This window comes from Salmo trutta, chromosome 3 (assembly GCF_901001165.1).
Source record: "Salmo trutta chromosome 3, fSalTru1.1, whole genome shotgun sequence".
Taxonomy (NCBI): Eukaryota; Metazoa; Chordata; class Actinopteri; order Salmoniformes; family Salmonidae; genus Salmo; species Salmo trutta.
In genome coordinates, this window is record NC_042959.1 from 6,749,778 (window position 1) to 6,764,013 (window position 14,236).

At 42.5% G+C, this 14,236-nt stretch overlaps 1 protein-coding gene across 3 annotated transcripts in view; it reads left to right on the plus strand.

The window, feature by feature from the left end:
* Positions 1-14,236, plus strand: part of LOC115167237 (glycine receptor subunit alphaZ1) — a gene marked incomplete in the record, with an annotated part of 62,228 nt that overhangs the window by 38,970 nt on the left and 9,022 nt on the right. For all 3 annotated transcript variants that reach the window (XM_029721448.1, XM_029721457.1, XM_029721465.1), the window contains 2 exon segments: positions 2,940-3,154; positions 6,592-6,738. In XM_029721448.1, coding sequence (XP_029577308.1) covers positions 2,940-3,154; positions 6,592-6,738 — 362 coding nt within the window.

Here is a 14,236-nt window from a genome sequence, read left to right on the forward strand (position 1 = left end):
AACACCTGTCAGCTGCAGTGGGTTCAACCACAACATAACACCTGTCAGCTATAGTGGTGTGTTACATTGGAATGTAGGGGGTACTTTACCTACAGCCACTCTGTCAAACTGATGTTCTCTCCAGGGCTCTGCCTCAGTCTCTTCCAACACTTCAGGGAAATAGGAGGATAATTAAGTTAGGAGGCAATTCAGCACTGAGGGTATTCACAGCCATGTGGAAAAGGAGCTTGAATAGCCATTGCCTTGCCTGCAGTTATCTTTCTTCTTTGTGTTCTTGAGACATGCAGAACAGAAAGATTGGATGATGTGTTACAGTATATCTGTAATGATAACAGTAGATCCATAACACAGCAGCAACAACAGTAAAATATTAGAAAATAATATATCATATTATATCATAGTATCTATACTGTATTGTAGTAATAATATAATATATATTATATCATAGTATATACTGTATTGTAGTAATAATATAATATATATGATATCATAGTATATAGACTGTATTGTAGTAATAATATAATATATCATAGTACAGTCGCGGCCAAAAGTTTTGAGAATGACACAAATATTAATTTCCACAAAGTTTGCTGCTTCAGTGTCTTTAGATATTTTTGTCAGATGTTACTATGGAATACTGAAGTATAATTACAAGCATTTCATAAGTGTCAAAGGCTTTTATTGACAATTACATGAAGTTGATGCAATGAGTCAATATTTGCAGTGTTGACCCTTCTTTTTCAAGACCTCTGCAATCCGCCCTGGCATGCTGTCAATTAACTTCTGGGCCACATCCTGACTGATGGCAGCCCATTCTTGCATAATAAATGCTTGGAGTTTGTCAGAATTTGTGGGTTTTTGTTTGTCCACCTGCCTCTTGAGGATTGACCACAAGTTCTCAATGGGATTAAGGTCTGGGGAATTTCCTGGCTATGGACCCAAAATATTGATGTTTTGTTCCCCAAGCCACTTAGTTATCACTTTTGCCTTGTGGCAAGGTGCTCCATCATCCTGGCATTGTCCGTCACCAAACTGTTCCTGGATGGTTGGGAGAAGTTGCTCTCGGAGGATGTGTTGGTACCATTCTTTATTCATGGCTGTGTTCTTAGGCAAAATTGTGAGTGAGCCCACTCCCTTGGCTGAGAAGCAACCCCACACATGAATGGTCTCAGGATGCTTTACTGTTGGCATGACACAGGACTGATGGTAGCGCTCATCTTGTCTTCTCTGGACAAGCTTTTTTCCCGGATGCCCCAAACAATCAGAAAGTGGATTCATCAGAGAAAATGACTTTACCCCAGTCCTCAGCAGTCCAATCCCTGTACCTTTTGCAGAATATCAGTCTGTCCCTGATGTTTTTCCTGGAGAGAAGTGGCTTCTTTGCTGCCCTTCTTGACACCAGGCCATCCTCCAAAAGTCTTCGCCTCACTGTGCGTGCAGATGCACTCACACCTGCCTGCTGCTATTCCTGAGCAAGCTCTGTACTGGTGGTGCCCCGATCCCGCAGCTGAATCAACTTTAGGAGATGGTCCTGGCTCTTGCTGGACTTTCTTCGGCGCCCTGAAGCCTTCTTCACAACAATTGAACTGCTCTCCTTGAAGTTCTTGATGATCCGATAAATGGTTGATTTAGGTGCAATCTTACTGGCAGCAATATCCTTGCCTGTGAAGCCCTTTTTGTGCAAAGCAATGATGACGGCACGTGTTTCCTTGCAGGTAACTTGCTTGACAGAGGAAGAAAAATGATTCCAAGCACCACCCTTCTTTTGAAGCTTCCAGTCTGTTATTCGTACTCAATCAGCATGACAGAGTGTCACGCCCTGACCATAGAGAGCCTTTTATTCTCTATGTTTGTTAGGTCGGGGTGTGACTAGGGTGGGTAATCTAGGTTGTTTTATGTCTATGTTGGCCTGGTATGGTTCCCAATCAGAGGCAGCTGTTTATCGTTGTTATTGGGGATCATATTTAGGCAGCCATTTCCCCACTGGTTTTTGTGGGATCTTATTTTGAGTTTGTGCATGCTGCACCTCTTATGTTACGGTTCATTGTTTGTTTCCTTTTTGTTTTGTAAGTTTCACAAAAATAAAGATGTGGAACTCAGAGCACGCTGCACCTTGGTCCGTCTCTCCACACAGCCGTGACACCGAGTGATCTCCAGCATTGTCCTCGTCAACACTCACACCTGTGTTAACGAGAGAATCACTGACATGTCAGCTGGTCCTTTTGTGGCAGGGCTGAAATGCAGTGGAAATGTTTTTTGGGGGATTCAGTTCATTTGCATGGCAAAGAGGGACTTTGCAATTAATTGCAATTCATCTGATCACTCTTCATAACATTCTGGAGTATATGCAAATTGCCATCATACAAACTGAGGCAGCAGACTTTGTGAAAATTAATATTTGTGTCATTCTCAAACCTTTTGGCCACGACTGTATATAGACTGTATTGTAGTAATAATATAATATATCATAGTATATAGACTGTATTGTAGTAATAATATTAGAATATATCATATTATATCATAGTATATACTGTATTGTAGTAATAATATTGTAATATATCATAGTATATACTGTATTGTAGTAATAATATTGTAATATATCATAGTATATACTGTATTGTAGTAATAATATTGTAATATATCATAGTATAGACTGTATTGCCTATTTAACTATCTTTAATCTTGTGTCACACCTTAATACTGAACCCCTGCTTTCTCCTCTGTCTGTGTCCTCTGTATAATACTGAACCCCTGCTTTCTCCTCTGTCTGTCCTCTGTATAATACTGAACCCCTGCTTTCTCCTCTGTCTGTCCTCTGTATAATACTGAACCCCTGCTTTCTCCTCTGTCTGTCCTCTGTATAATACTGAACCCCTGCTTTCTCCTCTGTCTGTCCTCTGTATAATACTAAACCCCTGCTTTCTCCTCTGTCTGTGCAGGAAAGTTCACTTGTATCGAGGCTCGTTTCCATCTGGAGAGGCAGATGGGCTATTACCTGATTCAGATGTACATCCCCAGCCTTCTGATTGTCATTTTGTCCTGGGTGTCCTTCTGGATCAACATGGACGCTGCACCTGCCAGAGTGGGACTGGGCATTACCACCGTGCTCACTATGACCACCCAGAGCTCCGGCTCCCGAGCCTCCCTCCCCAAGGTGAGACAAACTCCCTAACCCAGAGCTCCGGCTCCCGAGCCTCCCTCCCCAAGGTGAGACAAACTCCCTAACCCGGAGCTCCGGCTCCCGAGCCTCCCTCCCCAAGGTGAGACAAACTCCCTAACCCGGAGCTCTGGCTCCCGAGCCTCCCTCCCCAAGGTGAGACAAACTCCCTAACCCGGAGCTCTGGCTCCCGAGCCTCCCTCCCCAAGGTGAGACAAACTCCCTAACCCGGAGCTCCGGCTCCCGAGCCTCCCTCCCCAAGGTGAGACAAACTCCCTAACCCGGAGCTCCGGCTCCCGAGCCTCCCGCCCCAAGGTGAGACAAACTCCCTAACCCGGAGCTCCGGCTCCCGAGCCTCCCTCCCCAAGGTGAGACAAACTCCCTAACCCGGAGCTCTGGCTCCCGAGCCTCCCTCCCCAAGGTGAGACAAACTCCCTAACCCGGAGCTCTGGCTCCCGAGCCTCCCTCCCCAAGGTGAGACAAACTCCCTAACCCGGAGCTCTGGCTCCCGAGCCTCCCTCCCCAAGGTGAGACAAACTCCCTAACCCGGAGCTCTGGCTCCCGAGCCTCCCTCCCCAAGGTGAGACAAACTCCCTAACCCAGAGCTCCGGCTCCCGAGCCTCCCTCCCCAAGTTGAGGATTGTCCTAGATGAACTACAAACCGCACTCTGTCTATTGTCCTAGATGAACTACAAATCACACTCTGTCTATTGTCCTAGATGAACTACAAACCACACTCTGTCTATTGTCCTAGATGAACTACAAACCACACTCTGTCTATTGTCCTAGATGAACTACAAACCACACTCTGTCTATTGTCCTAGATGAACTACAAACCACACACTGTCTATTGTCCTAGATGAACTACAAACCACACTCTGTCTATTGTCCTAGATGGTCAAACTAACTCAACATGAGAAAAAAGGGATTTTCAGATTAAAAAGGAAGAGGGACTTTGCATGAGGGACTATGATTTTATAATTATGTCCTCGAAAAGTATCCTCCCATTTTGTTTGTTGACATTAGGTGATTCATGTTCTCTGGAAAATTGAACAAGTGAACCGTGATTTGTATGCAGTTCAGCTGTCACAATAATGATCACACAACACGGCTGAGCGTAGGTGCACACAGCACAGATTGCTCTCCCTCTTCCACGCCTCACTAACTTGGTGCATTGGTGACAGGGAGGGAAGGAGAGGATAGAGGGCCATTTTGAATGACAACAACATTCAGTCACCCTCAACAAATCTAGCCACCACGGAAAAGTGACTTTTTACTGTCATTATTTTCTATCCCCCTGTTGTAGTGCTCTACTTTCAATACAAAGAGATGAAGAATGAAGAATTTGAATTGATCAAGTACTGTAAAACTAAAAAAACACATCAAAATATCTGATCTAGTGTGGAAAACTAGAAATCCCACAATCCAACGACACCAGGAAAGAGTAAAAGTAATCTGTCATTCTCGGGCTGCTGACTTCTCATCATTTGAACAATGTCTTGTGAACCATGCATTCTGTAATGCCACCTAAACTGCATTCCAGGGCCACTTGGTCATTGACTTGTCAAATACAGTGAGCTTCAGATGAACTGACAAGCCAACCCAGTCTAGCTTTAGTCCCATTTCCAGGTCAAAGATGTGGTTTCCATACATCTCTCTCTCTCACTGCCCAGGCAGAGCAGAGTCCTGCCAATCCAATTGACCGTACAGGCTACTGTGTACTGGACTGTTCTTAGAGTTTGAAGTTAAATGTTATCTTTGTAGCAGACATCAAATTAATGAATCAAGGATCATAGGATTATTAGATACAGATACGGTGCCTTCAGAAAGTATTCAGACCCCTTGACTTTTTCCACATTTTGTTACATTACAGCCTTATTCTAATTTAATTTAATTTTTTAAGTCCTCATCAGTCAACACACAATACCCAATAATGACAAAACATAAACAGGTTTTTAGAAAAACAGAAATTCCTTATTTACGTAAGAATTCAGACCCTTTGCTATGAGCCTCGAAATTGAGCTCAGGGTGCATCTTGTTTCCATTGATCATTCTTGAGATGTTTCTACAACTTGATTGGAGTCCACCTGTGGTAAATTCAATTGATTGCACATGATTTGGAAAGGCACACACCTGTCTATATAAGGTCTCACAGTTGACAGTTCATGTCAGAGCAAAAACCAAGCCATGAGGTCGAAGGAATTGTCCATAGATCTCCGAGACAGGATTGTGTCGAGGCACAGATCTGGGGAAGGGTACCAAAAAATGTCTGGAGCATTGAAGGTCCCCAAGAACACAGTGGCCTGCATCATTCTTAAATGGAAGAAGTTTGGAACCACCAAGACTCTTCCAAACTTAACAATCGGGGGAGAAGGGCCTTGGTCAGGGAGGTGACCAAGAACTCGATGGTCACTCTGACAGAGCTCCAGTTCCTCTGTGGAGATGAGAGAACCTTCCAGAAGGACAACCATCTCTGCAGCACTCCACCAATAAGGCCTTTATGGTAGGGTGGCCAGAAGGGAGCCACTCATCAGTAAAAGGCACATGACAGCCCGCTTGGAGTTTGCTAAAAGGCACCTAAAGGACTCTCAGACAATGAGAAAGAAGATTCTCTGGTCTGATGAAACTAAGATTGAACTGTTTGGCCGGAATGCCAAGTGTCACGTCTGGAGGAAACCTGGCACCATCCCTACGGTGAAGCATGGTGGTGGCAGCATCATGCTGTGGGGATGTTTTTAAGCGTCAGGGACTGGCAGACTAGTCAGGATCGAGGGAAAGATGAACGGAGCAAAGTACAGAGAGATCCTTGATGAAAACCTGCTCCAGAGCTCTCAGGACATCAGACTGGGGCGAAGGTTCACCTTCCGACAGGACAACGACCCTAAGCACACAGCCAAGACAACGCAGGAGTGGCTTCGGGACAAGTCTCTGAATGTCCTTGAGTGGCCCAGCCAGAGCGCGGACTTGAACCCAATTGAACATTTCTGGAGAGACCTGAAAATAGCTGTTCAGTGACGCTCCCCATCCAACTTGACAGAGCTTGAGAAGATCTGCAGAGAAGAATGGGAGAAACTCCCCAAATACAGGTGTGCCAAACTTGTAGCGTCATACAGTACCCAAGAAGGGTCAAGGCTGTAATCGCTGCCAAAGGTGCTTCAACAAAGTATTAAGTAAAGGGTCTGAATACTTATGTAAATGTGATATTTCAGTTTTGCAAAATTTTCTTATGGAGTATTGTGTGTAGATTGATGAGGGGGAAATGATTGAATCCATTTTAGAATAAGGCTGTAATGTAACAAAATGTGGAAAAAGTCAAGGGATCTGAATACTTTCCGAATGCAGATGGTACTGTACATTATCTTCAACTCCAAGGTCAGTTGGTGTTGTAGTTGTTGTTGTCCTCCTCCTGCTTACCACCGTGTCCTCAATCACAGGTGTCGTATGTGAAAGCCATTGACATCTGGATGGCCGTGTGCCTCCTGTTTGTCTTCTCGGCCCTGCTTGAGTACGCTGCTGTGAACTTCATCGCTCGGCAACACAAGGAACTGCTGCGCTTCAGGAGGAGAAGGAGACACATGAAGGTCAGTTAACTGCTTTTTTAAATTAGTGTGATCAAATGTATAATATTCAATCAAGGTTTAGACTAACACTTTTCACAGGAACCCTTCCCATCACCTCAACCCCCTCCTCTCAGACCAGCAAGAGAGCCAGCCAGCCTCAGTTAAATATGACACTTTTTGTTTTCTCATATTCTCTACAAGTACACAACAGTTCATATTTAATGCTGAGGGAGTATTGAGAATGATTAAAGTCATTAGGGTGTGTCCCAAATGGCACCCTAGTCCCTTTATAGTGCACTACTTTTGACCAGAGCCCATAGAGAATAGGCACAAATGTAGTGCATTACACATCCATGGACACAGACCAAACAGAAGAATGAGCTGTGTATCAGATTCACAACAATATAATTATTCCCACAAGCCCTACAGTGCCTTGCAAAAGTTCATCCCCCTTGGCGTTTTTCCTATTTTGTTGCATTACAACCTGTAATTTAAATGGATTTTTATTTGGATTTCATGTAATGGACATACAAAAAAATAGTCCAAATTGGTGAAGTGAAATGAAAAAAATTACTTGTTTCAAAAAATTAGAAGAAACAAAAAACGGAAAAGTGGTGGGTGCATATGTATTCACCCCCTTTGCTATGAAGACCCTAAATAAGATCTGGTGCAACCAATTACCTTCAGAAGTCACATAATTAGTTAAATAAAGTCCACCTGTTTGCAATCTAAGTGTCACATGATCTGTCACATGATCTCAGTATAAATACACCGGTTCTAAAAGCCCCCAGAGTCTGAAACACCACTAAGCAAAGGGCACCACCAAGCAAGCAGCACCATGAAGACCAAGGAGCTCTCCAAACAGGTCAGGGACAAAGTTTTGGAAAAGTACAGATCAGGGTTGGGTTATAAAAAAATATCAGAAACTTTGAACATCCCACAGAGCACTATTAAATTCATTATTAAAAAATAGAAAGAATATGGCACCATAACAAACCTGCCAAGAGAGGGTCGCCCACCAAAACTCAGGGACCAGGCAAGGAGGGCATTAATCAGAGAGGCAACAAAGAGACCAAAGATAACCCTGAAGTAGCTGCAAAGCTCCACAGCGGAGATTAGAGGAGCTGTCCATTGGACCACTTTAAGCCGTACATTCCACAGAGCTGGGCTTTACGGAAGAGTGGCCAGAAAAAGCCATTGCTTAAAGAAAAAAGTAAGCAACCATGTTTGGTGTTCACCAAAAGGCATGTGGGAGACTCCCCAAACATATGGAAGAGGGTACTCTGGTCAGATGAGACTAAAATTGAGCTTTTTGGCCATTAAGGAAAAAGCTGTGTCTGGCGCAAACCCAACATCCCCCATTACCCCGAGATCACCATCCCCACAGTGAAGCATGGTGGTGGCAGCATCATGCTGTGGGATGTTTTTCATCTGCAGGGACTGGGAAACTGGTCAGAATTGAAGGAATGATGGATGGTGCTAAATACAGGGAAATTCTTGAGGGAAACCTGTTTCAGTCTTCCAGAGATTTGAGACTGGGACGGAGGTTCACCTTCCAGCAGGACAATGACCCTAAGCATACTGCTAAATTAACACTCGAGTGGTTTAAGGGGAAACATTGAAATGTCTTGGAATGGCCTAGTCAAAACCCAGACCTCAATCCAATTGAGAATCTGTGGTATGACTTAAAGATTACTGTACACCGGCGGAACCCATCCAACTTGAAGGAGCTGGAGCAGTTTTGCATTGAAGAATGGGCAAAAATCCCAGTGACTAGATGTGCCAAGCTTATAGAGACATACCCCAAGAGACTTGCAGCTGTAATTGCCGCAAAAGGTGGCTCTACAAAGTATTAACTTTTGGGAAGGGGGGGGTGAATAGTTATGCACGCTCAAGTTTTCCGTTTTTTTTTGTCTTATTTCTTGTTTGTTTCACAATAAAAAATATTTTGCATCTTCAAAGTGGTATCCATGTTGTGTAAATCAAATTATACAATTCCCCCTAAAATCTATTATAATTCCAAGTTGTAACGGTAGGGTTTAAAGGCCACTGCATTACAACATTCCCAATGGGCGGTGCCTGTTATCCTTGTATTAAAATCAGTTAAACAAGTAGCCTGGTCCCAGATCTGTTTGCTGTATAGCCAACTCCTGTGGTCATTGGTATACCTAGTTTTTCATGCACAATGACCAAAGGAGTTGGCAAGACAGCACAAACAGATCTGGGATCAGGCTATAAAACAAGTAGAATGAAATTGAAAACCCCATCGCTACACTCTGTGTTTTTTGCTTTTAATAAGATGTCAGATCCAAACAAACTCCATAGCTGTTGTTTGTCTGATAGTGTTTTTGTTATTGATGTCTTGAAGACTGAATATCAAATACAGCTATCAAAGTATGACTCATTTAGTAGTATCTACCACAGAGAGTGTTGCTCCCTCGTCCTAAAACTCAGATCCAGCTCGGGGACTCTTTCTCTGCATCAGTTGTCTCATTTCTCTGAGGGGCAGCTAGACTGAGGAATTCAGATGTTGGATTTTTTTTTTTACTGTTTAATCAATCAATTTTATCTGTCCAGATGAATTGATCAAATCCAAGACCATGTAATTTATTTAGAAGTAAACCTGTCAGCCTTGAAGCTAATAGAATAGGTCTGAGGAGGAGGAGGGGAGAGGGGAAGAGGAGGAGGAGGAGGAAGAGGAGAAGGAGGAGGAGAAGGAGGAGGGGGGAGAGAAAACACAGGAGTTAGACAAGGAGTTAGACATAAACATAAACATTCCATAAAGTCCTTGTCATTCCGTGCGCCTTGACCGGGCGGACAGGCAGGCAGGAGGTTACACCCACTGACTGCTTCCAAGGGAATATGGATCCAGTCAATCATTCAAAAGAGAGTAAAACATCTCAAAATAAATCCTCAATACTATTGTTATAATCCATAATCCCTGAAAGGAGGGTTTGTACTAGGTGAGGGTAGATTAGTCTACTGTTACCTGGAGCACTAGTCTCTCAGGTAAATTGAGAAGCTGGCCACATCCCCAATGGCAACCATAGGGCTCTGGTCAAAAGTAGTGTGCTATTTATTTTTATTTTTTCATTTCACCTTTATTTAACCATGTAGGCTAGTTGAGAACAAGTTCTCATTTACAACTGCGACCTGGCCAAGATAAAGCAAAGCAGTGCGACACAAACGGAATAAACAAGCGTACAGTCAATAACACAATAGAAAAATCTATATGCAGTGTGTGCAAATGTAGTAAGATTAGGGAGGTAAGGCAATAAATAGGCCATAGTGGTGAAATAATTACAATTTAGCAATTAACACTGGAGTGATGGATGTGCAGATGATGATGTGCAAGTAGAGATATTGGGGTGCAAAAGAGCAAAAAAAAATGGAATAGGGTGCCATTTGGGACATAACCGCAGAGTACCATACAGTGTTTAGTGCTTCCATCTCTACAAGAGATGATAGCTGGTAGTCCCGGAGTTTAGCAGGAATGACTCAGATCTTCATCCAGTCTTTTACATGGTATGAGTTCTGGAGATTCCGGTTTGGTGATGTCATCATGTAGTCTAGTATGTAAAATGCAAGTCAAGCATTATTCTGCTGCGTTTTTATAGAAAATGCTGACAAATCTTTGTTTGAGTGGTGTTAGGCCTATATAGTATTGCAGTTAACAATATTATCATAAAATAGGACAAATATAAGCACCTGCCAAAATATTATTTAGTATTATTATATAGTGTAGTATTGCAGTTAACTATATTATCATATTATGTTATTATATTAACATTTTTATAATGTAATTATTAACCAAATATCCTGTGAAAATGATTTATAAATCCTTGTTTGAGAGGTTTTAGGCCTATAGTATTGAAATGAATAATATTATCTGGTGTTGATGATTTTAAGCCCATTATGAAAGGCCATATCCTGCATTTACTTAAAGCTCTGAATGATATTGATCGTTTTTGGAGTTTTATCAGATGACAGGCTAGCTGCTATGTAAAATAGCTAGATTGATGTTGTATGACTTTACCATCCTGATCTACAGAAAGACATGTTGTATGACTTTACCATTACCAGTTCAGTGTGTGTGTGTTCAGCCTTCTAAAGGCTATGATTCAGGCAGTTCAGCCTTCTAAAGGCTATGATTCAGGCAGTTCAGCCTTCTAAAGGCTATGATTCAGGCAGTTCAGCCTTCTAAAGGCTATGATTCAGGCAGTTCAGCCTTCTAAAGGCTATGATTCAGGCAGTTCAGGTTTCTAAAGGCTATGATTCAGCCAGTTCAGCCTTCTAAAGGCTATGATTCAGCCAGTTCATCCCAGAGGACTGCTCCTCTCCTCTCTCTGCAGTGAGGAACCTGTCACTTCTACCCTCGACACAATAAAACAACCTCTCTGGTTCTGGCTGAGCATCGGGACACATAGCACACACACACTCAGCTCCAGGACCAATCTTCAACAGCCGCAGTGGAAATCTTGTTGTTTCTCCGTTGGTGTTTAATTGATCGATGGTTGTCACTGATATCCTAGAGAGTTCCCATCAGCTACTATCTGACCTGGTTGAAAACTGATGGTCGCTGATTAGAAAGACATTGAGTGTGAAATCTACAAACGAACGCTGCAGCCTTTCGTGTGTGTGTGTGTGTGTGTGTGTGTGTGTGTGTGTGTGTGTGTGTGTGTGTGTGTGTGTGTGTGTGTGTGTGTGTGTGTGTGTGTGTGTGAGCGCGAGTGTGTGTAGATGTTTGTGTGTGTGTGAGAGCGCGAGTGTGTGTGGATGTTTGTGTGTGCGAGAGCGCGAGTGTGTGTGGATGTTTGTGTGTGTGTGTTTGTGCGTGTGTGCGTGCGTGCGTACCTCTATGTGAAGGTGACAGATTGAGGTCTCCCCCTCCTGGCCAGATGGTGTAACTGCAGACGGCAGATCAATAGCAACAGGCAGACTATTCATCTGCCTGTTGCCTTGAAGTATAGACTGACTGTCCAACAGCAGCCCACTCCCTCGACACACGCTCACAATCACACACACACATGTACCCGACAAGCTCCTCTCGAGACTGAAAGAAAGAGAGAAAGGTCTTAGGAGTAAACTAAATAATGAAATCACTTGCCCAACTGCAGCCTACCAACATTATCCACCAGCATTGAATAAAATAATATCAAACTGCATGTAATTTGACAAGCTTCTCTCGATACTGTAAGAAAGGCCTTACCGAATAAACATGAATGAATATTGACTTGATTAAAACTTGACCCAAATGCAGAATAAAGGATATCAATGGTGTCTCCTTTAAAGATTGTATAAAGAATATCAATGGAATTATAGCAATTGCAGAATTCATAATAATACATGATTTAATTAGCCATAGAAACATGTCTGCAGCCTATACCCAACCACAATAACAACAGCCAAATAGCCCATGCATTAAAGATGCACTCCAGGATCTTAAGCGTAACAAATTCGTAACATATATACTGAACAAAAAATATAAACACAACATGCACATTTTGAAATAAATTCAAAAGGCCCTAATCTATGGATTTCACGTGACTGGGCAGGGGTGCAGCCCTGGGGAGGCCTGGGAGGACATAGGCCCACCCACTTGGGAGCCAGGCCCAGCCAATCAGAATGAGTTTTCCCCCACAAAATGGCTTTATTACAGACAGAAATACTCCTCAGTTTCATCAGCTGTCCGAAGAAGCCGGGTGTGGTGGTCCTGGGCTGGCGTGGTTACACGTGGTCTGCGGGTTTTAGTCCAGTTGGACATAATGCCAAATTCTCTAAAACAATGTTGGAGGTGGCTTATGGTAGAGAATTGAACACTCTGGTGGACATTCTTGCAGTCAGCATGTTAATTGCACGCTCCCTCAAAACTTGAGACATCTGTGACATTGTGTTGTGTGACAAAACTGCTCATTTTAGAGTGGCCTTTTATTGTCCCTTGCAGAAGGTGCACCTGTGTAATGATCATGCTGTTTAATCAGCTTCTTGATATGCCACACCTGTCAGGTGAATGGATAATCTTGGCAACGGAGAAATGCTTACTAACAGGGAAGTAAACAAATTTGTGCACAAAAGTTGAGAGAAATAATCATTTTGTGAATATGGAACATTTCTGGGATCTTTTATTTCCGCTCATGAAACATGGACCAACACTTTACATGTTGCGTTTATATTTTTGTTCAGTGGTACAAATTGGATTTGTAAGATATCTAATTGTTAGTGCACAAAATGTCTTCCATTCCGTCACATACTGTAATTCGATTTTTTTCCATGGTTTAATAAGGAAGATATTTGTCTGTGGCTCATTTGTGATGCTAGTCAGCCAATGCTTCCACGCCAGGCAGTCACTAAAAGCAACCCAAAAAACTAAACTCTAGTCTAAAATATTAGCATCCAGAAACGTCTCAGCTAAGTGGATAGCTACTTTCTTTCAGCTATCCTTTTCCTTTCCCCTCCAGTCCAAACTGAGATATATTAATAACTAGGTGACATGATGTAACCCCTAGACTGAAGATACACTGCTCCACTGGCTAACGATGACAGGGCCTTATAAGGACCAGACTTCCTGATTGAACAAGGATAATCAGCTCATTAGACCTGATTAGCTACTGTTGAAGTGGAATCTTTCACACGGGATTGTCTCGGGTGTGTTCTGAGGTTGTACCCCCACGTCTGAGAACAACGGGGATAACAGACTGGATTAGCTAGGTAAATAAGTGGCATGCGACAGATAACCAAGTGGAAGCTACTCTCTGCCAGTGTCTGCAGGACATGAAGGGGATAAATTATGTGAACTCATTGTTTCTTTGCAAAGTAAAAGATAATACATACAAAAATAATACATAGAACAAAAGACAAGTTATTGAACTTCTGTATAATATTTTCACAGTACAAAATATATTACGTAGTTTAAAGATGTTATAATTTAGTTGTGTTTCAACTGTGAAGAATATTTGTAAACAGTTTTACATGAACAATGTCTAAAATCCAGAATTTCTGCCATTCTGAAGCAAGAACCTTTATAGCACCGGTGAGAGAGACAATTTAGTTGTTTCAACTGTGAAGCAAAATATCATGTTCAAAGAAGTCAGTCCTAGACCAGACGAGCAAGGTATTTATTTTATTTAACTTTGTGTCCGAGAAACCAGCCCTAAACATTACTACTACTACTTCAACATTGTTCTCAGATTACCTGATCCTTTAGTAATGAATATACCAATCCTCGATATAAAAGCGTGATAGCACGATATTAAAAAAGGAATGAAAATCCAATTGGAATGACTGGGAAAGGGGTCATGTATTGGCATTGGGCTAAATTGCTTTGGGAAATCATAAAATGAACGGCAAGACACCAACTCCTGGAGGAGAAGTTGATGATAGTTAGTCGTGACACTTCCCAAAACGACTTTGTGAAATCAGCATTTTCCTTTTTCCAAGGCTGCATGACACCGCGACCCACGCAAAGGCAAATGTTTAGTAAAAACATAAGATGGAGCCTCCAACTAGTTGGCTTTACGGT